Below are 23,762 nucleotides of genomic sequence, written 5' to 3'. Positions count from 1 at the left end.
AACAAGACCACCAGTCACCAGAGCAATGCGCCAAGGAATTGCTCCGCATTGCCAATGGCCGGTCAGAAACGGACGAGAGGAAACCCGAGGGTTCTAGAGTTTACTACATGGATAAATCTCATTTCTAGCAAGACGCTTGTACGTATTACTTTGGCGTGGGACAATAGACCACGAGCTCCGAAGCCGTCTTTGTCGGACGGTACCTGGACCATTTGGACGGCTTCCTCAGGCCACTCTGCGGGCCACTCAATGATCTCAGAAACGCCTTCAGCACCCAGCTGCTTCCCCGCTGGTCTCCTATCGCCAGCATCATACAGATTACCAGTAACAATGGCAAGCAGATCATTTTCTGGGCAGATAGCACTCCATACTTCCGTCAGTAACATCCACAGCCAGTTTCTTTCCGTGGGCCTACCATAGTGAACCGTAAGACAAAAGGTGATGATAGGTTATCTTGTCCTGTCTCGCCATCCCGCACCCACTCGGCAGTTGCTGGGCTCTGTTGCCATACACTGCAGCAAGAGAAGGTTGAGAGGCAGGTAAGGCCTGTACACAACGTACTCTGAACCAAGCCTTTAACTGTTACACGTCCCTCCAAGAAGACAAGAACAGCAAACCATTTGCATCGACTGCATCTCGAGTCAAATATCAAAAGCATGGCAGCCCCATTCCTCTGGATTGGAGATAAACCTGTATGCTTAGCATTGCATGGCGTGCTGTCTCGGCAGGTAATACTTTCCGGAACCCGACATCCAGGCTTTATAACCGCAAATAGGACACATAAGATAGGGGGGACCCAAATGGCCAGTCGAAACGGGCATGTGGCTCCTCAGCATGTGACTAAACACACTAACTAGGTCTGAGCTGATCGTCCCAGCACCTCTCTGACATAAAGCGCACTGCAGTTTCATCAGGGGTGATCTTGGATATGGTTGATGATCGCTTCCGTGTGCAGTGACACACAGTGTTGGCGGAGTGACTTCTTGTCCCCGAATATGATGTTACAAAAAGGGCATACCATGTAAAACCGGTCAACACATTGGTGGTCGTGGTCTGGCGAAGCGCCATTCCACTGTAAGCTGCAACACAGGTTTGCCTTGGAACAAGCAATGCATTTCCGGGTAAGAGGATCCCTGTATGGCGAACAAGAAGTTCCGGAATATCGGCAGTGCGTGCAGAAATTTGTGACTTTCTGCTGCCTGACCTCTTCCTTGGGTAGAGAAAGAAGGGTTGTGCCGCGTTGACGTTCCAGGGATCGGTTCGACATAAAGGGACGTGCATCAGCCAAGTACTGTCCACTTGGTGGGCGGATCAGGGAGTTCGGGCTGGAGGTCTTCCACTGGGAAATATTCATACCGCACTCGAAATGCGCTGCAATGTGCTGCACTCTGGCTTCCCAGTTACGAGGCTGGTAGCAGCAGAAGTAGCGGACAAGAGATGTCGCAACAGGAACCGAATGGACCATCCAGGCATCCAGATGCAGCGGAGTAGTCTGTTCAGGCCATACTTGGTGCTTGCAGTGAAATCTACCGAGATGCTGTTTGAGTGCATCTCGCCGGTAGAAGGTCCTTTCGCCCTCGGGCTTTTGTAAGCATTCCGGGAAACGGTGGGCACAATGTCTGAAAGGTTGACGGATGCCCCCTGTTGCACATATTGGGCAGTCCTGGAGCCAGTCTTTCGACAGAGAATTCCCGCAGATCCAGCGATCAAGAGCAAGATGTACAGATTTCTCGTGTCGTTGCCATGTAAACCGGTTGGAGAAGTCGCGCTGGCAGAGTGTGCACGTGTAAACTGCAGGTGCTTCCTTTCTTTTCTTGGCAGGTGGTTGTTCTACATCACCATCCATGGCTCTATGCTTCAAGGGTGTCGATTGATCCGTGAAAACGACCCGGCGGCCTTTCCGAGGCCCTAAGGATATGTAGCTGGAGGCGGATGATGTGCTTCCATGAGATGATGCATAGTCGGAATTTGTCCCTGCATTCGATATATGATCCGACATTGCTACTGGAACTTCGAATGACGATCCATAAAAGGCATGTTGCACATATCCATGCGGAACGGCCGTTCTCTGGTCTGGTGGCGTAACATGGTCTAGTTCTTGTATCGTGGCCAGAACCTGACTCGACGGTAGATTCGAACCGCCCTCTGGCGAGGTCTCGACACATCCAAGTCCCTGGAGCCAGGCCTCGACATAGGAAGTCTTTGATTGCAATGCTGGAAGCGTCAACTGGGAAACTTGTTTGGGGAACAGTGGATGCCCCTCCGATGTTTCCTTCATCGTGGTAAAAGTGTCGAGCTCGCCGTGCAGAGATGCTAGAGCCTCTAACGAAACCGCACCGTCCTGTTTTCCGGAAGAGATGCGGGAAAAGCACCTCAAGTGGTGCAGGCTCAATGTCGGGGGCAGAGAGGTGGCTCAAATTGATGGGGTCCTTACATCATTTGAGTTGCGTCTCAAATCTACATCCAAGCTGCCGCTCTCCAGGAACAGCCTGCAGTGCATGCCACCGTCTTCCAGAAAATCGAAACTCTCATGGTGGTCCTGGCGGTCTGAAAATGGTATGGTTCCAGGATCGATACTAGGCAGTTGCTGAGTAGTCGAGACGGGTGGATTGACACATTGAAGTTCGTGCTGCCTCAGTCGTGAGAACCACGAACTGATCTGCGCCACGGTCATGTCAGTAAGTCTGGCGAGATTGTCCTTGTCTTCCTGTGTTGGGTATGGTTCGGGATTCCGGCTGATCCAATCCATCAAATGCATCTTCTGTTCTTCAGAGACTCTGAATCGATGTGGTTGCTGCAGCTTGGGGCTTTCAGCTTGTACGCTCGTGTTCGCGCCTCCGCCGGGTTCATTCTCTAAGAAATTGATAGACCAATTAGTGAGTCAAGCTCAAACTCGTCGAAATCCAAGAAATCTTCGAAGCCATGACATTGAATCCCAGGGCAAATATTCTGCCTCAGTGTCGAGTGTTTCTGTGTTGGGTACGGCCATGTTGAGAGTTCCAGGGGGCTGGTTTGTTACAGAAGGTGGGTGTGGGTGGCATTGAACATCTCCACCATGAATATCTTCACCATGAATATCCCCACCATGATGCTCAACGGCCCATCGGCGTGCGACCAAATAGCTCTTGGTATTTATAAATTAGCTGAAGGACTCGACTCATGTCTGCTAAATTGGAGTCTTCATTGTGAATAAATCTTGTATCTCTTCGTCTACAGCAATTGACACCTACATCTCGTCAAGCTTTTGAACAAAGCCGAGCAGCGTCCCCTTTGCTCACTTTCATCTGTGGTCCTCAGAACACTAACAAACGTGAATGCATTCAGATGCACGAAATACCGAAATGCCACTCGAGGTCATCGTCAGCATCATATTTGGCATCGTTGCGTCACTTCTGGCCCTCGCCGGAGTTATTGCCACACTGTATCAGCCAAAACGGCCAGACGCGGAGCGGACTATTCATAGTGAGGCTTTCTATGTTGTAGACATCGAGATCAAAATGCTAACGCAGTCGAATGAAGATCCTCCTGTCTTTATTGGGATGCAAACTATCCGCTTCACACGCTTCGAATCGACAGGGTACCTTGATGGTCGAGTAACATCATCACCCACAACCCCATGGCCACAAGAGGATCTGGAGTACGGACGTGAACTCAGGAGGTGGAATTTTGGTTCCAATATCCATTAGCGCGGTCCAGTGGAAGCCCTATTCCTCTTGAATATTCAGAACACTTAAGCGTGAGATGGGGTAGGTGAGGTGGATGAGTAGAACAGAGGTCGCAACCCCTATCCAGGGCATACTATATTATAGCTACTTAGCCCTGAGCGGCTTTCGTATAAGGGCCCCATTTGGAAAATCTACTATGTATATATACTATATTCTCTTTGAGCAAGGGGCTTTCAATGCTAAAACCCTCAACCTACGTTTCCCCTTTTTTTCTTGCCCCTATAGCTAAAGCAAGATGAGTATGTTCGCTACTGAGAGACTATCCCAGAATGTGAGGATCGAGGTGCGCGAGAACCGGTGAAATTATATCCTCTGTGCATGCATTTGAGGAGCGAACTCATCTTCGGAAAGCTCTACATAGAAACAGCTACTGTTCCAGAGATCTCCATTCAAGTTAAATTGGAATGATACGCTTTCCCTTTTCCGTAAACCAAAACATATACCTGCCACAATATGGGCGAGTTGGCGTCATCTAACACAGTTAAGAATTTCAGAGTCTCGAACCCAGCCTCAACTTTACAGAGGCAAACAAAACGCCGAATGCCGCACCTCCCAAGTGTGCTGCGTGAGAAACCTGCCGAGAATGGCCAACACCAGTTCCGACTTCCTCTCGATGCTGTCGGAGTCTCTCCCCTTCTGTCCCTTTGGAATTGAGTTGTAAAGTCCATCCCAACCAAGAAAGGGACAAGGAGCCAGAGAGGCATGAAGCGAAGCACTCGGGCTCGGGGGCACAGGCAAGTCAGAGCTGATGCGACCCCAGCAAAGACCCCACTCGAACCAAGGCCCCCGGCGGTGAAGATTATGCGGTCTATCTCCTTTTCCATTGGGTCTTCCGGGTCATGGGGAGCTCGTAAAGCGACCTGGCCCTCCACCATAAACCCAAGATTCGATGCTGTTTCGGAGCCTGCCGCCAAAACCACCACGGACCAGGGCTTCAAACCACACCTGAAAGCCATGCTCAGCATGTAGGACCCCATAGTGACACCGCTTACAAGATGCAAGGGGTTTGAGTGGGCAAAGCATGGTGTAAGGAGGGTATAGTAACGCCCTTTTTCCAGGTTTTCCAGCGAGAATACCCAGTGGCCCCTGAGGCCCTCGAAATCTTCGATCAGATCTTCTGTCGACAAGCCAGGAGGTCTATTGGACATCCGCTTGTCGAACTCATACATAATCAACCGTTGCTCCATGCTGAAGTTGCCTTTTTGTACGAACGCATGAAACTGTGGGAACGACATGCTGCCACAGCCCATCCGAGTCTTGACGTCTTGGATTGATGCCAAGTGGTGACCCAAAGCGCCCTTGTATGCCATCCACCTAAAACTCACGAGGCACGATACAGAGGCGAATCCCCACACCAATAGAACACGGAAAAGTTTTGTATTGCCCAAATTAGCTTCGGGCATGGGCATTTTCTTGAAATCGACAGGACTTATGCCAATCGGCAACGGGGCGCGGTAGAGAGGAGAATTTGCAAGAACGGGTGTGGCATAGCCCCTGTAACCGGCCTGGGGAGTGGTCTGCTCTTATCTGCCGTCTGCTTCTTCTTCTTCTTGCTTGATGAGGACTTCTGCCGCACGCATATCGATGTTTTTGTCGTTATTGTCGCTGTCATTAGGTTGAAGCAACAGCGCACACGCGCCGGGCTCGCCAAAGAGAGAGCTCGGAGACGAGAGGAATGCATCGTGGATACTCTGTCCTAACACTGCAAGAAGTCGATCAAAATGGAACGCAATGTCCGGACCTAAGTTTGTTTCTGACTGGAAATAGCCCTCTCCATGACAGAACGCTCAGGATTGAAAGAAATGAGGAGAGGTCGACATCGAGGGGATGCATCCCATGCGACCCAGCTTGACAGGGGTTCGCTGCCCATCTGGTCGGACCGCGACGCGATTCGCCTGCCCATAGGCTGCTGGGTACGCCACATAGGCGCACACTTAGGCCGTTCCAGGGATATGGTTGTCCATCTAGAATTAGGCAGCCAGGCAACCGATACCTGGAGTGCACCTTCACAAGATTACTGAATGCGTCCACTGCAAGCCCCAATGCGCTTCCGAGGTTGGAGCTCCGGACGGGGTCATGATTTACCTCATCGGCCCGCCCAGCCTATCGTGTTTGCTATGTCTTTGGCCATGTAGCATCAACCCCAGCAGTACAATAGACCTGAGGCTGCACACCAGCGCCAGTCTGAAGCGTGCAACTAAAGGCGTCGACTATTAGTTAAGAAATTTGGGAATTGACCAGCTTTGCAACGGAAACATTCCACTCGCACCGCGAATGCATCAGGCCTGCTTTCGATGGCTTTTCACGGATGGACTTTTCAGTGCGAGAAGCTGGGTATTATACCTGGTTCGCGATAGACCAAGTAAAGAACATTGTGCAGGATTCGTTTCAATAAAGTGAACTTGGATGGAGCATTTCAGGCTTAGTCAGAATGTGTTAATATTCCTTGGGTATTTGCAATTGAACTGATAACCAGTGTCCCATCTCTAGTTACGATATCCCACACACACTGTAGTACACTACAGCTTAGACCTGACCGCCAACGGTACATCCTTGAGATCAACAGGACGCCCGACCCGCCAGCTGACATCCCCACCCGCATCTTGGTTGGGCTTCCACCTCCAGCGGCGCTTCTCCTGCTGGCCCGCCTGGGCCAGCTCCACGATCCACTTCCCGGCGATGGGCAGCATCTTGAAGGCGTGCCCCGAGTCGCCGCTCGCCACGATCAGGCCGTGCTTACCCGGCACGAAGTCGATGATGTACTCGGAGTCGGCCGTGTCGGCGCACCAGCACATATGCTTGTTGACGAGCGGTCGCTCCGCGAGGCCCGGCAGGGTCTCCCGCAGCAGCCGGCGGATCTTGTCCTCGTCGGCGGGCGTGATGAAGCCGTTGAAGTCCGGCGGCACGGACGCGCCGCCACCGGAAGACGAGAAGTTGGTGTAGCCGGCTCCCGAGGGGCAGAGCTTGAGCAGGTTCGTGCGTCGGTCCGGCTCGAAGAAGAAGCCGAGGTCGCGCGCGTACGTGACGGGGATGCCGTGTAGTTTCTGGGCCTCGGCGGGCGTCAGCTGGATGTGCGCGACGGGCCACGCGTTCGCCGCCACTTGCTTCCCGACGTCGGGCAGGACGGTGGCGAGCGCGGCCCCGAGGGCGAGGACCGTCACGGAGGCCGTGTACGTCTTGCCGGACGCGGTGGCGGCTCCCGTGCAGCGGTCGCGGGTCGCGGAGTAGGTCAGGGACGCGACGGCGTCCCCCACGCAGAACTTGACGCCCAGTGCACAACACGCCGAGTACACGGCGGTGAGCGCGTCGGCGGCATGGGCGTAGCCCGCGAACCGGTTGAAGTAGCCTTTCCACTCCATCGGCCCATCGAACACGGGGGCGACCTTCGTGACGTCCTCCCGCTTTTCAATGGGCGAGATCTTGCCTCGGAAGGCCGGATGCTGCTGGATGGATCCTAGAGACTTGAGCAGCGTCTTCTTGGCTTTCTCGGGCGCTGCTCTCGAATTCGCCAGCAGATAGCCCGTCTCGTGGTAGTACGGGGCAAACAGCGGCGTCTTCCATGCCTCGATGGCTTGCAGAGCCAGCTCGGCATAGAAGGGATCCTCATACTCGGCCCGAATGATCTTGTTCAGGTCGTTGCCGGCCGAGTCCACGGGCGGCACGGCGGTCGACTTCTCGAGCACGGTGATGTTGGAGAAGCCGGCCTTGGCGAAGTGGTAGGCCGTCGACAGGCCAAACGTGCCGGCGCCTAGGATGAGGATGGGATCTTCTTTCTTCATCATGTTTCTGTTGTTGTAGCGCCTGGTCATTCGATGAGGGTTGGTTGAAAGCAGCACCGAAACGTGTTTATCTGGCTCCGCTTGGATGTCGGCATGTTCTCCGAATCCGATGTCGGATGAATCTCCACCCCGGGGTCAGTTTTGGCTGCAATGGGTCTTACGATATGCACCAAGATGGGAGGCAGTCAGACACAACTGTGCATGGATACGCGTGCGACCCTGCATTTCTAGTCTTGACTAAGATTCGGGCTGCCAGCCTGGCCAAGGTAGCTCACAGTCGTCGAGGACCGGGAAGTGGTATGTCCGACCGACAGAGTGGATTCTTTAGTCCCCGGGGTAGTGCAGTCAGTGCGGGGAAGGTCCTAATCTCTGGGGGACACTGTGCAAGCGTTCAGGATCAATCACTGGCGACTTGAAGCCTGGTCGGTGGGGCATTGGGTTATCTTGTGAGTGATCTTATCTCGACAACAGGTCCATCTTAGCCCGGCATGTTATCAGACCAAGTACACGGAAGCACGGAGGCGTCCTTCAATCTCCTTGCCCAAGGGTTCTTATTCCCGCGACGGGTGGATGTCGTACCACTTTACTATCTCCAAACACAACAATGCACCAGCAACATGAGTTCTTTACCAATTTAGTTTGAGACGCAACTCCAACTCCAAAACAGGCGACTACCCGCTTTTCCTTGAGGAGACAGAGAGAGCCCTACCCATCATGGGACGCCGAGATGGCCACGTCGAACTCCGGACTCGGAGTGGGTGCCGGAAGTGTCGGGGTAATCCAATTTCTGGTTTCCCCGTAGCGATACTCATGTGCAAGTTCGCATCCTCACTAATCTGATTCTTGTCGCTAGAGCGCCGGGTCAAATGCCCCTGAGAATCGCCCCAAGTGTGGTCATTGTCGCCGACTCGGCTTCGTCTGTCTTTACGAGACGAAGTTGCGATGGGAAACACCGACGATGAACTCCAAGAAGGGCTTTCCGGTCTCCGGGATCCGCGCCTGGATGTTTCTCAACACCCGATGGGATGACTTCATCGCCGAACCCGTATACCAGGACTTCCATGCGCTCCCGTGGCCGCCTGCAAGGTGTAGCGTCTCGCCGAAGCCCCGTCCCGCAGTCCCGAAACCCTGGCAGTCGTCTCCATCCTCCTGCATCGCAAGGGTCGGAGGGGCCGGTCTGTCCGGTGCAGAACATGATGACCAATCGTACGTTGTCGGATACCTGCAATCCCTCTCGCCATTGAACCTCAACCCGGAGGAGCATTACCTCTGGAGCTACTTTGATAGCTGCATCGCACCGCAATGCGTCCAGGATCCCAAACTGAACCCTTACCGCGACGTGGTTTTGAGGATCGCCGCATCCTCCCAGGAGGGCTCCCTGCTGCCGTGCGTACTGGCCGTGGCCGCCAACCAGCTCCACAGCATCGGCCGCGTCGAGTACAAACCGGTCATGTGGCTCCACCGCGCGAGAGCCCTATCTCTGCTCCGTAGTCAGGTTTCCGATCTGGCGCATACTTCCAACTCAGATTCATGCAATGCCACTCTTAATGAGCAGATCGTTGCTTCGACCTTGATGTTGTGCTTCTTCGAGGTATTATCCCTGTGGCGACAGACGAGGAAGAGCTCACAGAAAAGCTGACTGGCCCCCACAGATCTCACAGAGCTGCTCACGCTCCTGGACCATCCACGCCGACTTCGCCAGGGACCTTCTGAGTAAGAGTCTCCACGGTTATGAGCTGCTCAGCGTGGAGAAACAGAACCTCCACCATTTCGCCTTTGCCTACTTCGTCTCGCACGACGTCTTCGCCGCCACCGCCGGGTCGCGCATCGGCCAGGACCGGACTGTGGCCAAGCTCTGCCGCTCCATCCACGAGCCCGACATCCTGGCCCTCACCGGCTGCACGAGACAGCTGCTAGTTCTATCTCCGAGGTCAGCGCTCTCGGCGGGCCCTTGCGCGAAGGGCAAGACGACTGCTGCGGCGTTTTGGATGATCTGCTGCGGCGCCGGAACGACACTGAGCGACAACTTCATCAGCTGGGTGGTGACTTTATGGAACAGCCTGGATTGTCGGCATCCCCTTCGAAGTGGGAAGTTTATGTTATCCTGGAGATGAAACGGCTGGCGGCGCTCCTGTATCTCTACGGGCGCCTCGATGACGCCGGACCTCAGGAGCCGCACATGGTGAGGACCACGCGGCAGATCTTGGGACTCCTCCAAAGTGTGTCACTCCGCACCAATACGCTGCTGTGGCCCTTGTTTATTGTGGGCGTCTTGGGAATCCGGTCAGAAGACGACGAGGACCGAAGGCTGCTCTTGGAGAAGCTGGCTGCGCTGCAGGAGACTCGGCAGCTGGGCCACGTCAAAAAGGCCCGGGCAGCTATTGAAGATGTTTGGGGAGCTAGAGAGTTGCACACGTCCCAAGCGGGGAAGGGCTGGTCTATAATAAAAGGTAAGTGCCATGCTATCAGCCTTGCGTGATTTGTTGTATATTTGCCACGACAATACGAGCAAGTCCTCCTTTCGTCACTGAGCAAGGTTGCAAGCTCAACGTTACAAGATGTGTTTTCAAAAGATACTCGCCAGGATTAGCCCAGAAGCCGTGCCCCTGCATCGATGTCGTGAAGCCCAATGTGATCGGAATAGTTCTAAGCTACATGACAGTCTAGGTGCCTTGAATACCTTTCCATTCACAGGCTCATCTACCATATCTATAACTATATTCTAGGTGGTGTAGCGGAAATTGGGCTGCTTCTTGTCGGTCTCATCGACGAACCCATCCGCGGTGCCCTCGTGGATTGCTTCTTGCTTGCCGCACCTGCGGTCGCGGCGCCTGTTCTCCCAGGCGGCGACGGCCCAGTACGTGCCCAGAACCAGCATGCACGCGCAGTACGCCGCCAGCATGGTCACGACGCCCGAGGTGTATTTGGGCGCCTGGTCCGACCGGAAGGTCTGCGGCCCGATCAGGTTGCCCGCGGCGTAGCCGATGGCCACGAGACTGAGGAGTGTCAGTCAGAAGACAAGATGGATGTGGTTAATTCACGTCTAAGAACAGGAAGAGGGAGAAGGGATCCTACCTATACGTCACCGACTTCTTCGTGTGTCCACTCGTGTTTGCTTGCGGTAGAGAAATGCCGACGACATACGGTGCTTTGCAGAATCACAAGTTAGCCCGAACCAAGGCCAAAGAAAGGGAAGGAACACTCACGCCAGTAGAAGTACATGAAGTACAACCCAACCATTTGGCCAGGGATTTTGTCTCTCGGCAGCCCGTACACGATGGCGGTGCCCAGGATGGGCAACAACAGGGCGATCGAGGCCACCAGGGCCCGCCGGTTCCTCCGCCGCGCGGCGATATAACTAAAAGCCCAGGCGCCGCCCGTCGCAACGACGCCAAAAGGCATGGTCAGCAGGCTGGACTCGAGCGGGCCGAAGCCCAGGTCGTTAATGATGATGGACCCAAAGGTCTGGAGCCCGCCGTTCGGGATGTTGATGATGACGTTGAACAGCACGATCAGCCAGACGCGGACGTCGAGGACGGCCTCGAGGGCCTGGTCCCACTTCCAGGCACGATGGTTAGCGATGCCGGTCCGGTTGGCGGCGAGGCGCTGAATCGCGTGGACCCTTTGTTCCGGCGTGAAGAACCGGGCGTTCAGGGGCTGTCCGGTAGCACGAAGAACATGATGACAGAAACCAGGATGTTGATCGACCCCGTCATAATGTAGAGGTACTGCCACTTGAACAGGGGTGCGCTGGCCGGAATCTTGCCGACGACGAAAGCGAAAAAGCCGTTGAGGATGGAAGAGAAGTAGGCAAAAACCACTGGCGCGACACCAGCATTAGAAATACCAGGCGGAGAGCTACTACGGAGAGCTACCTACGGGCGTTCCTGGGCGGTTGTTCCTCCTTCTTATAGAACGAGGCGATGATCATGGTCAGGGTGGGCGTGATGGCGGCCTCGAGGAAGCCGAGGAAGAATCGCAGGGCCATGAACCCCTTCCAGGACCGGCATGGCGCGTAGCAGATGGTCAGGATGGACCAGCAGACGGATGCACCGCAGAGCAGCTTCGCCGGAGGGACTCTTTGTACTAGATACGAAGCCGGGACCAAGCCAACGAGGGTCTGGTGATGGCCACTGTCAAAAGAATGCTTGAGGACAGATGGCGCACTGATGCACGTACACCGAGAGGCAGGATACTCCCAAGCCAGCTGTATTCCTGCCCTTTGAAGTTGTTATCCTTTTGGAACCCGTAAAGCGACGCTGTCCCGATCTGGACCTTGTCCACGGCTCCGAGAGTGGCGAGGAGCAGCAGCTAACATCATCAACGTGCTATTAGAGAAAGCGATGAGACGGGCTTGAGGTTACTCTGCTTACCAGTGGTACAACGTAAAAGTCAATCCTCTTCACGATCAATTTCTCTTTTTCTGGAGTCATAAGTCCGAACTCGTCTTGCGTGGCAATGTATCGCGCGGCTTCGTCCAAAGCGCCGTCCTCGACTGTCTTCAGTGTCTCCCCTTGGTGGGCGGAAGAGACGGGATGAACGGCCTCATCCGTCTTGTCTTGGGAATTTCGGCCAGCCATTCTGGGCGAAAAAGTCAAGTCTGACTGTCAGTTGGGTTTTGGGAGAGTTGGAAACGGGACTCAGAGTAGGTGACAAACATGGGCGGCGGTGGCTCGGGGTATTATGTCGAGTTTCCGTCACAATTGAAGAGTGAATCATGCATGTCCAAGCTCTCCTATTCACAATCTCTCGCATTATCTTCCAGCGATAAGATAGGCATATCACGGTCGCCTGCGAAGCTTGGGCTATGACGCTAGAGCATAAGTGCGATAATACTACCCCGGATTATAGGCGACATCAACTCCGCATGGTGCATCCTGGTGCTATCTTCAGGATCCACACGGTCTGGGACTCGCTGTACATCAGGCAAAGAGTACGGGTGCGCACAAGGTGGTACGATATGTATGCCTGATGACGGGAGGAAAGAGGAGGGAGGATCTTCTCGCCGTGTACGCGTTGTATAGTCCGACACTCTGAAGGTTCTGGAGGTTCCGGTGATAAGAGGATGGAAGGATGATACAGGGATGGTTGCTGTCCAGGCGTCCTATTGGCGGCCGACCCGCCAAGACATCTCCAATTATTTGCGGCACCTCTGCCGGGAGGAAGTTCGAATCGACGTGCAGCAAGTTCTCGTCAGCCTAACCGAAAGGGGCGAATGGTAAGCGCTGCAGCTCGCACTGTACCGCATGGTCAACGATCAACTTGCCCATTGGCTCGGCATTTGAACACGAAGAGTTGGTCCGTATGGGCGCTGAACTCATGCGACGTGTGAGTTGGGTTGATTCGTGAATGGGGTAAATCATAGACCTGCGTGCCGATAGCCCAGAGAAATTGGGGAGGTCGAATCGACTTGATGTTGAAGTTATTGACTCCAATCAGCAGGACAAGCCGAATAGCTCCGATGCCGACTTTGGAAATTCGGAGCTGCGATGCATCGCCTATATCAACCACAACAGCTCTCGTGATTTTCAAGAGATCCAATTCCCGGTAGCAGGCCAAGACTCAAAACGTTAGCCGTCTCATTCAATGACCATGGCCGTCGACATACCAGCAGTTGCTCCCGTTCCTCCAAAGAGCATCAAATTTGCAATAGGTGAGTTGGCCTTAGTTTTAAAAGTCTGACAAGAGTGCTAAGCAGTGGCCAGACCGTGGCGGCACCTTCACCGACGTATGGGCATCTGCCCCTGGACGAGAGGACGTTGTCATCAAGCTGTTGTCCGTCGACCCCGCCAACTACAGCGATGCCCCGGCAGAGGGCATCCGGCGGGTCCTGAAGGCCATCTCCGGATCCGAGATCCCGAGGCGTTCTCCTACCCCAAGGAGCTGATCCACTCCATTTCGCATGGGCACGACGGTCGCCACCAACGGTGAGTTTCGTGTGTTCCTGCATCCAATTATAATAGAAATCTCTTATCTCTTGGAGAGATAAGAAAGGGCGCAGCTGACTCGGCCACCCAGCACTCCTGGAAGAAAAAGGAACAAGGCATGCCTTGATCGTCAATCAGGGCTTTGGAGATCTGCTGGAGATCGGCTACCAGTCGCGTCCGAGACTATTCGACCTGGGTATCGTCAAGCCGGAGCTGCTCTACGATGAGGTCGTCGAGATATCCGAGCGACTGACGGTGGAAGAGTATGATGAGGACGTGACCAAAGACAATCAGCCGCCTCTGGAGGAGATCCCCGGGGAGCTGGTCAAGGGCTCCACCGGCGATATGCTCCGGATCGTTCCGACCCCTCGACGAGGCGGAGGTGCGGGACAAGCTGCAGGCCATCCAATCCAAGGGCATCGACACGCTGGCCATATGTCTCGCCCATTCTTACCCTCTACCCAAGCACGAAGAGCAAGTGGCCGCGCTCGCCAAGGAGCTGGGCTTCAACCACGTGTCGACCTCATCCTCGGTGGGCGCCAACATGATCAAGATGATTTCGCGAGGCTCCTCTGCGTCGGCCGATGCGTACTTGACCCCCGAGATTACCCGTTACATCTCCGGTTTTGCCGACGGGTTCCAAGACGGAAACCTGGATGGCGTATCTTGCGAGTTCATGCAGAGCGACGGCGGCTTGGTGAGCCACAAGACATTTAGCGGGTTGAGGGGAATTCTCAGTGGACCGGCTGGTAAGTCTACATCCAGGCAGACTTAGGGTACTTCGTCTGACAAGATCTTCCAGGCGGCGTGGTAGGGCACGCTCGGACATCCTATGACGGCAAATCACCTGTGGTCGGGTTCGACATGGGAGGCACCAGCACCGACGTGAGTCGCTTCGGCGGATCCTTTGAGCATGTGTTCGAGACCGCGACCGCCGGCGTCTCTATTCAGTCGCCGCAGCTGGATATCAACACCGTCGCCGCGGGCGGCGGCTCCATGCTGTTCTGGCGTGACGGACTCTTCAAAGTCGGGCCCGACAGCGCGGGTGCGCACCCGGGCCCCGCGTCGTATAGGAAAGGTGGGCCGTTGACCGTGACGGACGCCAACCTCTTCCTGGGGCGGCTGATCCCGGAGTATTCCCGCCATCTTCGGGTCCAGCGAGGATCTTCCCCTGGATGTGGGGATTGTGGCGGAGAAGTTCGAGGAGCTGACCGCTGAGATCAACCGTGACACTGTTAGGAAAATGACCCCGATGGAGGTGGCCCACGGTTTTGTGGACGTGGCCAACGAGTCCATGAGCCGGCCGATCCGCGCCCTCACCGAGGCGCGTGGGTTCGAGACCGCCCAGCACAACCTCGCCACGTTTGGCGGCGCCGGCGGCCAGCACGCCTGCGAGATCGCGCACAAGCTCGGCATCCGGCGCATCGTCATTCACAAGTACTCGAGCGTCCTGTCCGCGTACGGCATGGCCTTGGCCGAGGTCGTGCAAGAGGCCCAGGAGCCCTCGTCGGAGGTCCTGTCGGAGACGTCCCTGCCCAGGATCGACAAGCGCATCGCGGCCTTGAAGCAGAGGGTCGCGGAAGGCCTCGAGAACCAAAAGATCCGACCGTCCGACATGGTGCACGAGGTCTATCTCAACCTTCGCTACCATGGGACCGATACAAACTTCATGATACAAGCCCGGGCGACGGGGACTGGCGGTCGGCCTTGGAGAGAGAACATCTCCGGGAGCTCTCATTCGTATTTCCCCAAGACCGCAAGGTCCTGGTGGATGACGTCCGTGTTCGCGGCGTGGGCAAGAGCAGTGAGGTCAGTCGAGATAACGAGAAGTTGGTGCTGGAGCTGAAGACTGGCGACTTTGAAAAGTCAAAGACCCCGGCAGAGGGAACGGTAAGCTGCGTCGGCAAGGGCATTCCGACTTCTGTTCTAATTTCAGGTATCTAGGCAAACGTGTTCTTCGCCCATGGAGGGATACAACCAACTGAAGTCTACCTCCTGGGCAAGCTGCAACCAGGCACGGTGGTTCACGGCCCGGCCATTGTCATCGACAGTACGCAGACCATCGTGGTGGTGCCGCAGGCACAGGCTCGCATCCTGACATCGCATGTCGTCATTGACCTCGCGGATGACAAAGCCCAGCAGAACCAGCCCAAGCAGGAGTTGGTCGCGGATCCCATCAGGCTGAGCATTTTTGGTCATCGGTTCATGAGCATCGCTGAGCAGATGGGCCGGACCCTCCAGAAGACTAGCCTGTCGCTCAACATCAAGGAGCGACTGGATTTTTCTTGTGCCATCTTCAGTCCAGACGGCGAGCTGGTCGCCAACGCGCCCATGTACCTGTTCACCTGGGCAGCATGAGCTATGCCGTCAAGTACCAGCACAATCTACACATGGGAGAACTGCGACGAGGTGACGTCCTTGTCTCGAATCACCCAGAGGCGGGCGGTACTCATTTGCCAGGTAATTAATTTGTCTCATTTTCTCTCATGTCTCTCGGCTTCTGTTAGGCTAATTGCACTAGACATTACCGTCATCACCCCGGTCTTTGACTCCGATGGCAAGACCATCTGTTTCTACACCGCCTCTCGCGGCCATCACCTGGACATTGGCGGTTACCGAGGAAATTCTATGCCTCCGTATGTTTGGAGGCGACAGGACCCCTCCCTGAAGACCATGTGCTAACCTTTCACCAGGGATTCGACCATGCTCTGGCAGGAGGGTGCCGCAATCAAGTCCTTCTTCCTGGTGCGCGACAGCCACTTCGACGAGGCCGGCATCGTCAAGATCCTCCTCGAGCCGGGGCAGCACCCCAATTGCAGCGGCTCCCGACGGCTCGGCGACAACCTGTCGGACCTCAAGGCGCAGGTCGCGGCCAACGCCAAGGGCGGCGCGCTCATCGACGCGCTCATGGCCGAGTACGGCAAGCGCACGGTGCACTTCTACATGCGTAAGATCCAGGAGAACGCCGAGGTCGCGGTCCGGAACTATCTGCGAGGGGGCGTACCGGCGCTTCGGCGGACGGCCCCTGCAGGCCCGCGACTATCTCGACAACGGCAGCATGATGCAGGTCGCCATCACCGTCGACGAGACCGGGTTCGGCACCTTCGACTTTACCGGCACCTCGTGCGAGATGCTGTCCAACATGAACGCGCCGCCCGCCATCACCTTCTCGGCGCTCATCTACACCCCTGCGCCTGCTCATCGGATCCGACATTCCGCTCAACCAGGGCTGCCTCGCGCCGACCAAGGTCATCCTGCCCAAGGAACAGCTTTCTGAACCCCTCTGCTGGGCCCGCCGTGTAAGTGGAGGCTAGGACTTAAGAGCTGCAGCGAGTACCGCATCCCGACTCTTGTGTTTTGTTGTGTTTCATCGAATCTTTTTTGAGATTGTGTCTGTAGCAGATTTAGTGTGGCTATTCCCCACACTTCCAGGTCTCAGGTAATACATCGGTCGTGGGGCGCATCAAGCTAACATCTGACAGGTGCTGTGGAAACACATTGACCTCCCAGCGTCTTGTTGACCTCCTGCTCAAGGCCTTCCGCGCCGCGGCCGGTTCTCAGGGCTGCATGAACTGTTTTGGCTTCTTCGGCAATTGCACCGACCGTGACGTCGGAAAGGATGGGTTTGGGTTTGGGTACGGCGAAACCATCTGCGGTGGTGAAGGAGCTGGTCCGAAATGGCACGGGGCTTCCGTGAGTATATTTTCAGGACTTCTCCCCAGGGCTTCTTAGGGCTTCTCCTCAGGGCTTCTTCAAGCGCGAAGGGGCTCTGCAATAAAACAGATGAAAAAGAGAGCTAACACAAAACCAAAAGGCCGTGCAGGTGCACATGACCAACACGCGCACCACCGACGTCGAGATCATTGAGAAACGGTACCCGGTCCTCCTGCGCGAGTTCTCGATCCGCCGGGGCAGCGGTGGCCGCGGCCAGTTCAGCGGCGGGGACGGCGTCGTGCGCGACTGGGAGTGCCGGCGCCCGCTGACGTTCGGGCTCATCACGGAGCGGCGCGTTCACCGGCCGTACGGTATGTTCGGCGGCGAGGGCGGGTCCTCGGGCGCCAACTACTGGGTTCAGCGCCGCGACGGAGAGGGCGAGGACGGAGGAGATCGCTGGATCAACATCGGCAGTCGCGGCCAGGTCGATATGCAGACAGGGGACCGCTGCGTTATCCACACGCCCGGCGGTGGCGGCTGGGGCCAGCCGGATGACTTTGCCGAGGACGAGATCGATCGTATTGTGAGATTTGAGGCGGATAGCAACCATGTCAATGAGGAGACAAAGAAGGCCGAGGTGACTTACCCGAGGGCTACGGGGAGCTTCCATGCCTATGCTACTGCCCAGGAGGCTTCCTCGTAGGACTAGGGGTGTATAGGCTCTTAAGGTCTAAATTACTAAGTCAGATTATCCCTGATCTTGTTATAAAGATTATAACAGCTATCTTTAATCTATATAACGTACTTTATAAGCGAGCTGCGTATATAAACGAGTTACGTATTTTTAATTAACTTTTTTATAATTAGTTTTATATTAACTTTTCTCTTTTAATAAGTATAGAATTAAAAAAATAAAGAAAAAGGTTTAATTTAACGCTTTAAATATTTTAAAATAACTCGAAATTAAGTATATAAAAAGCTATAGCGATATATTATATCTTAAGTATTATTTCGCTAGTTATTTAAATAGAATAATTTCGCGATTCGATATAATATACGAGCTTATTATAACGAACGCTATCTAGGTTTTAAAAGAAACTTAGTAAAACGTACTAGGGTTTATATTAATAATACGAGAGAGTATTTAAACGTGTAATAAAAGTCCGCTTTTATCGATATAATAAGTAATAGTTCGTAAGAATAAAGGTAATTAAAGGGCGTAGTGTAACGAACGCTATCCGGGTTTTAAAAGAAACTTAGTAAGACGTACTAAGGTTTATGTTAATAATACGAGAGAGTATCTAAACGTACGATAGAAGTCGCTTTTATCGATATAATAGGTAATAGCTTATAAAAACGAAGGTAATTAAAGTACGTAGGCTTTAAAAGTATTTATAATAGTTTTATTAAGGTTATTTACTTTATTAATAAGTTAAGATTAATATTTAAATTAATTACTAAAGTAAAAAGTATTTATATAGAATATATAAAGAACGTCCGTCGTTATATATTTAATTTCCTCCTTTATTAATCCGTTAGATCACTTAGCTTACCTTCGTATTTTAATAATCTAAGTAATCCTCTCATTAGTTAGATCACTGGCTCACTTCGCCGTCTTTAATGATCCCCGTGATCCTTTACGTGATATTATCTTTACTACTCTTTAAGGTCGTATCTAGCCGGCTGTTATTTAGGATACCGTCGTTGTGATCGCCGTACGCTTTTATAATATAAACGCGTTTATATTAATATAATTAGTAGCGCGGTTAGTGGCCGTAATATTATAGCCTAAGCGAGGTATTATAAATCCGGCCCGGTAATTTATAAACCTAGGTATTATTCCGCCGGTTATTAGGGTAGAATAACTTCGTAATTCGGTATAATATATAAGCTCGCCCCCCTCGGCTTATAATAAAATAATACGTAATAAAGTAACGCGATTAATTAGCGCGTTATACCTCGCGTGTTTTTATTTTAAGTATATCGAGATTTGTTTAAATTAAAATAATAATTAACGACCGTGAAAAAATAAATAAAATAAATTATTTTTAAATTTATATTTTATATGCCGATTTTAATCGGCGACCTATTTTTTTTTTAATTTCTTTTTTTATATATATAAGAATAAAATAAAAATAGGTATAATACGACCGGCCGCGTCGGCTCTTTTTTTATGTATATTATATAATAGTATTATAGCTTAACATGTATTATACATGGAATCGTATAGCGATTCTATAAAATATACCCGTACGGCGTGGGGCAGCCGGAATTTTAAGGGTAGGATTCTATATAGGAATCGGAGTAGGATTTTATATAGAAATAGTTATTAAGTTTTATAAAACTAATACCTCTTATACGACGCTATAAATAAAAATTTATAAAAAAGGGATCTCGGTTATAATAAAAATAAAGTTTTAATATAAAAATATTACGATACTTTTTAAACTAATTACGTATTATAAGTTAATTTTATATTACTTATCGTATAATAATATTATTATAAAAAAATAAGTAATAAAAATTAAAATAAGTATTATTAATTTATATATTAAAATAGCTATAATAATGTGCGTCGATGTGGATTTGCCGCCGTTTTAAGCAGGAAGTGCCTCCTAATCCGGCGGTCATTCCACACGCTCGGACCCACCCGCCTGCCAAACAGCTATCCCGCAAATCGTTCACCGCCTTCCCTAAAGTCAACCTAGTCTGACCGCCTTCCTAACCAGGCTTTTGGCCACCTCTGTTTACCGACTCTTTTATAGACTCACGCCACCTCCGACCGTTGGCCATTTCTGTCTTGACCCCTCTAGCTTGGCTTACTTTTCTGCTCACCTTTTGCGACGCTCGCTGCCTTGGTACATACCAATACTTTCTCCCCTCGATGTAGCATCTACTTCTGGCTCTCTGCGCACTCGTCAACATGCATTTGAATAGTCGCTTGCGTCCCTCCCTACTTGGGGTGCTGCTTTGTCTCTCACCTTTCCCTTCTCCCTAGGTCTAATACTGTCGAGCTCCTCCTCGTTGCATCTTTCACACGCATACACACACCCGTTACCCATACTTACTCTTCCTCCTCCGATCTAGCTTCTGAGACTGAGCCGTACCTCCGCCTTCCGCTCTTGAAGTCTTCAATACTCTCTAGCGTATCGTATGTCGCCTCGATTCTCCAACGTGCCCAGACGGGCGAGATAGCGGAAAGGCGTGCTCCGAAATACTCGAGCTAGCAACCTACCCCGTGGCAATAAGCCCCCTCTGCCGAAGGACACGATCCTAACTGCCCGATACCCCGCGAGGTTAACGATAATATTAATGTGCCCGATTACCTATAGGCTAGCGGGGTTTTATTTAATAATACTCGATGAGGTCCGCGGGATGCTAGCGTAATATAAGAACCGTTAGTAAGGCGGTAATGTTTACTACGATACCGAGAGCTATAGGTTCCGGCTCGGGTTCGATATCTTCCCTTAGTTTAGGCACAGATAGTAATGCCGAACTTGAGGAAGATAGCGCGGGGTTAGACTCGGACTTGGACCTTAGCGCAGCTTCTCTGCCCGACTCTGGCTATGCCTCGGGCGAAGGCGATATTGATAAACGCAGCCTTTTGTAGTAGTTTATTGATTAATGTCGAATCGAGGGCCCTACTGTGGCTAATTACGACCTTAAGACCACCAGGGTAATAGATACTAAGAATTAAAAATGGTAGCTGTATATTATATCGGCCCGTTTTAAATGCGTAGAATGAGTTAATATATTCCTTCAGGTTTTGCGAGGAAATAAAGGATGAAGAAAGGGCAGCTTTGCTAGGTTACGAGATATTACTTTATAAACCTAGAGCTACTTTATAAGCTTGCGATGCTGCTATTTTTAAGGGGTATCTCTATTAGAGGGTTAAATCCTTGAAAGGCGGGATCAAAAAAGAATCGTTTATTATAACCTACTAGAATAATCTTTATATATTTTATACGAGAGAAACGAAACGTTATATAAATAGGGGAGTTCTTTATAATATTAATAATATAAATATACCGCTATTGCCTTGGTCGGCGCCCCGACTTACGTAGCTTAGTGGATATATGCGGTGCTCACGCTTATATTTAATCTTAACACGTTAAAAAAGGATAAAACAGGTCTTTTCGTTTCCGACTTGGATTTGATTTTACACTACCACTAAGTTAAAAACGAAGAGGTCTATACCTATAAGCGGCTCCGTGTTTAACTAGCTCTTATACTTATCGTCGCCGGTATTACTTCCACTAGGCCCGACGTACTGATCGGGTATTTACGCTATAGAGATGTACTATTTCAGCTTTTCCCTCCCGGCGACGGAGGAAACGCGGTCGCGCCTAGGGCTAGTCGTGGACCTCGTGAACGTCAAAAAGATAGGAGGCTCGCGCGATCCTAAGAAATTCGGGTTTTACGAGGAAGACACGCTACTACATAATCCGGTCCTGTATATATTGTCGTTAGCCTTTACGGACGATGCGTTCTTTAACCCATTCGGATCTATAGGGGAGATTTACGACTTAGTCGTTCTGCCAGAGTCCGATCGGCTTAAATTACGGTGGAAAAAGAGTGGCTAAACCGTCCCATCTTCCGAGACGTAGAGTTAGCGAACGGCGTTAAAATATTACTCGCAAAGGCTCTTACGTATAAGAAAGTTCGTAATTATCTAGTCCGGCTTAAGCGTGCTCTTAGATATGCTAAGAGGTTAGAGTTCTACGACATTCGACGTAGATCTAGTAAAAAACTGTATAGTAAGACCCTTATTTCGTTAAAACTAAACCGAATATACTATTAACCTACTATAGAGGCGCTTAGCCTCGAAAAGAAGAATAAGGCTATAGGGTATAAGCTTAGAGATTCGTTAACCTATACTCGATATTATATAACTTACTTTATTAATATAGACATATAAGCTATTATGTTTAGCGGCGACCTGTAGTTAGATTTCGTACATCTCATGGGCCGACTCGTCCGGAATAGTTACGCTCCGATAAAGCTTACCGATCAGTAAAAGTATAAAGTTAATATAAATTTATAGCTCGATAAATTACGCTTAGAAAGAGACGGTATTAATAATCGTATTAAAGCCGCCACGGATATTAAGATACCGGAGTTGTATAACCGCCGGAAAGTATTTTAAAACGGGATTAATAATTTAATAAAGAAGTTGCGGGACAAGCGATTTAAAACCGTAATTAAGGAGTTCCACGAAACATTCCACTCCGATAAGATTGAGAAACAGCGCCGTGGCATCCGCTTATCCACGTTACTGGCCCCTCCGTCCATTGAATATAACTTTCCTAAGCGCGTAAAGGTTGCTCGTTTATTCTCACTAGCCGCCGAAGTATGTAATAGAGACAGTTTATATTAGCTCCGTATAAGCCTTATTAATACATTAGCGCGGCTTTCGAAACGACGAGAGAGCCCCTGCTAAAAAGCGAAATCTAAACCTGGGAGGGGGGAAGGAATACTAAAGCCTCCCGGAGGTCCTATGATACTTACTCCGCCCGCGGATATGGAGTCTAGCAGGATAAGTTTAAGCCCTAGCCATTCAGCCGCGCGCTCGATGCTATTTTGCCCCTTTTGCAAATAGGCCGATCACGAGGTGGGCAATGCCCAACGGCAGAAGGTATGGCGGATCGACAGCCTGGCCAGGCATATTCGTAGCCAGCACTTGGCTAAGCAGCCTGAATCTTTTGGTTGTCCTTATGATGGCTGTACTGCTATTCTGTGGGGAGCAGAATATTTTACTGCTTATATGGCTCGCGGACATAGCATCAACTTTCTATTGTTTATCCTCTCGTAAAGGGATTACGATAATTTACGGAGTTATATTAAGGTTTTAAGGCGGGTGTTTGTTAACGATGCGAGTAACCTTTACTAAGGATAGAAGGACTAGCTAGACTCATTATAATTGCGATATTATAGCACGTAGCCTATCGTTATTTTTTAATGTTTTTAATTAGTAAAATCGGTAGCTCTAAACATAACACCGTGCTCTGATTAATTTTATTTGGCGCCGGTAATTCGCGGAGTGTATCGCCGACCTACTACTTTGTGATGTCTGAATTCGAAATTTTCTTTTTAGGCAGATTTCCACGTTAAATATGATACGTGATAACAGGAGTAGTTAGACCCCACGGTCTTCGTTTATAGCGCTCACCGCCTTCTTTATTCGCTTGTGTTTCTGACCGCCTTCCCGATTATTTGACCCTTTTATTCACACCCTTTATGTAAGGGGCGGCCGATTTCGATCTTTGTGCTTACTCCCTCCTTATCTGTTCCGCAAAGCCGATAGAGGACCATTAAACTTTTATATCCATTATTTTTTACCTGCATGTTAAACCCCGTTTTAACGCTTAATTTAATCGCCTCTTCTTTTTTATTATATATGAACTTGGATAGTTTCCTTTTTTCTTTATTATTAATTACTTAACGCTAGAATTTTATATAAAAAAGAAGAAATAAGAATTAAATTAAGTATATTATCTATACCCTATTATTTAGCTATTATAGATATAAAGATAGTTGAAGCTATGATAAAGGTATGTAAGTATTAGTAGATATGCTATTGCCCCGACTATAATAATCTTAAGCTATTATTAAGTATTAATATGTTAGGAGTACGTTAGTAGCCTTGGTACACTTTATTATTTCGTATGCGACGATAA

General features: G+C 51.1%; 6 protein-coding genes across 6 annotated transcripts; 3 read left to right on the top strand and 3 right to left on the bottom strand.

The window, feature by feature from the left end:
• Positions 1-910: 910 nt before the first annotated feature.
• Positions 911-2,989, bottom strand: PG994_002501 (uncharacterized protein; the record flags this gene model as incomplete). The annotated part of the gene is made up of 3 exons (XM_066853910.1): positions 911-2,341; positions 2,435-2,851; positions 2,894-2,989. The coding sequence occupies 3 exons, from the start codon at positions 2,987-2,989 to the stop codon at positions 911-913; spliced, it is 1,944 nt and encodes a 647-aa protein (XP_066719765.1).
• Positions 2,990-3,055: 66 nt separating this feature from the next.
• Positions 3,056-3,686, top strand: PG994_002500 (uncharacterized protein; the record flags this gene model as incomplete). Its single annotated transcript, XM_066853909.1, has 2 exons — positions 3,056-3,128; positions 3,325-3,686. The coding sequence occupies 2 exons, from the start codon at positions 3,056-3,058 to the stop codon at positions 3,684-3,686; spliced, it is 435 nt and encodes a 144-aa protein (XP_066719764.1).
• A 2,558-nt stretch (positions 3,687-6,244) lies between these two features.
• PG994_002499 (sarcosine oxidase) lies at positions 6,245-7,504 on the bottom strand (the record flags this gene model as incomplete). Its single annotated transcript, XM_066853908.1, has 1 exon — positions 6,245-7,504. The coding sequence occupies one exon, from the start codon at positions 7,502-7,504 to the stop codon at positions 6,245-6,247; it is 1,260 nt and encodes a 419-aa protein (XP_066719763.1).
• Positions 7,505-8,462: 958 nt separating this feature from the next.
• PG994_002498 (uncharacterized protein) lies at positions 8,463-9,983 on the top strand (the record flags this gene model as incomplete). The annotated part of the gene is made up of 3 exons (XM_066853907.1): positions 8,463-9,095; positions 9,166-9,546; positions 9,615-9,983. 3 exons carry the CDS (start codon positions 8,463-8,465, stop codon positions 9,981-9,983), a joined length of 1,383 nt encoding a protein of 460 aa, XP_066719762.1.
• A 243-nt stretch (positions 9,984-10,226) lies between these two features.
• On the bottom strand, positions 10,227-12,084 carry PG994_002497 (major facilitator superfamily domain-containing protein; the record flags this gene model as incomplete). The annotated part of the gene is made up of 7 exons (XM_066853906.1): positions 10,227-10,500; positions 10,580-10,652; positions 10,711-11,126; positions 11,183-11,324; positions 11,384-11,624; positions 11,684-11,815; positions 11,878-12,084. The coding sequence occupies 7 exons, from the start codon at positions 12,082-12,084 to the stop codon at positions 10,227-10,229; spliced, it is 1,485 nt and encodes a 494-aa protein (XP_066719761.1).
• Positions 12,085-13,096: 1,012 nt separating this feature from the next.
• PG994_002496 (uncharacterized protein) lies at positions 13,097-17,788 on the top strand (the record flags this gene model as incomplete). Its single annotated transcript, XM_066853905.1, has 15 exons — positions 13,097-13,157; positions 13,210-13,368; positions 13,523-13,755; positions 13,808-14,180; positions 14,234-14,564; positions 14,590-15,131; positions 15,185-15,321; positions 15,376-15,764; positions 15,785-15,891; positions 15,953-16,067; positions 16,125-16,401; positions 16,427-16,621; positions 16,659-16,730; positions 16,942-17,124; positions 17,246-17,788. 15 exons carry the CDS (start codon positions 13,097-13,099, stop codon positions 17,786-17,788), a joined length of 3,717 nt encoding a protein of 1,238 aa, XP_066719760.1.
• Positions 17,789-23,762: the final 5,974 nt, after the last annotated feature.

Source organism: Apiospora phragmitis (genome assembly GCF_038363925.1).
Source record: "Apiospora phragmitis strain CBS 135458 chromosome Unknown utg000003l:1.0-2676785.0:1.0-2680665.0, whole genome shotgun sequence".
Lineage (NCBI taxonomy): Eukaryota > Fungi > Ascomycota > Sordariomycetes > Amphisphaeriales > Apiosporaceae > Apiospora > Apiospora phragmitis.
Note: the sequence above shows the minus strand (reverse complement) of the source record. Positions and strands in the feature narration are given on the sequence as shown.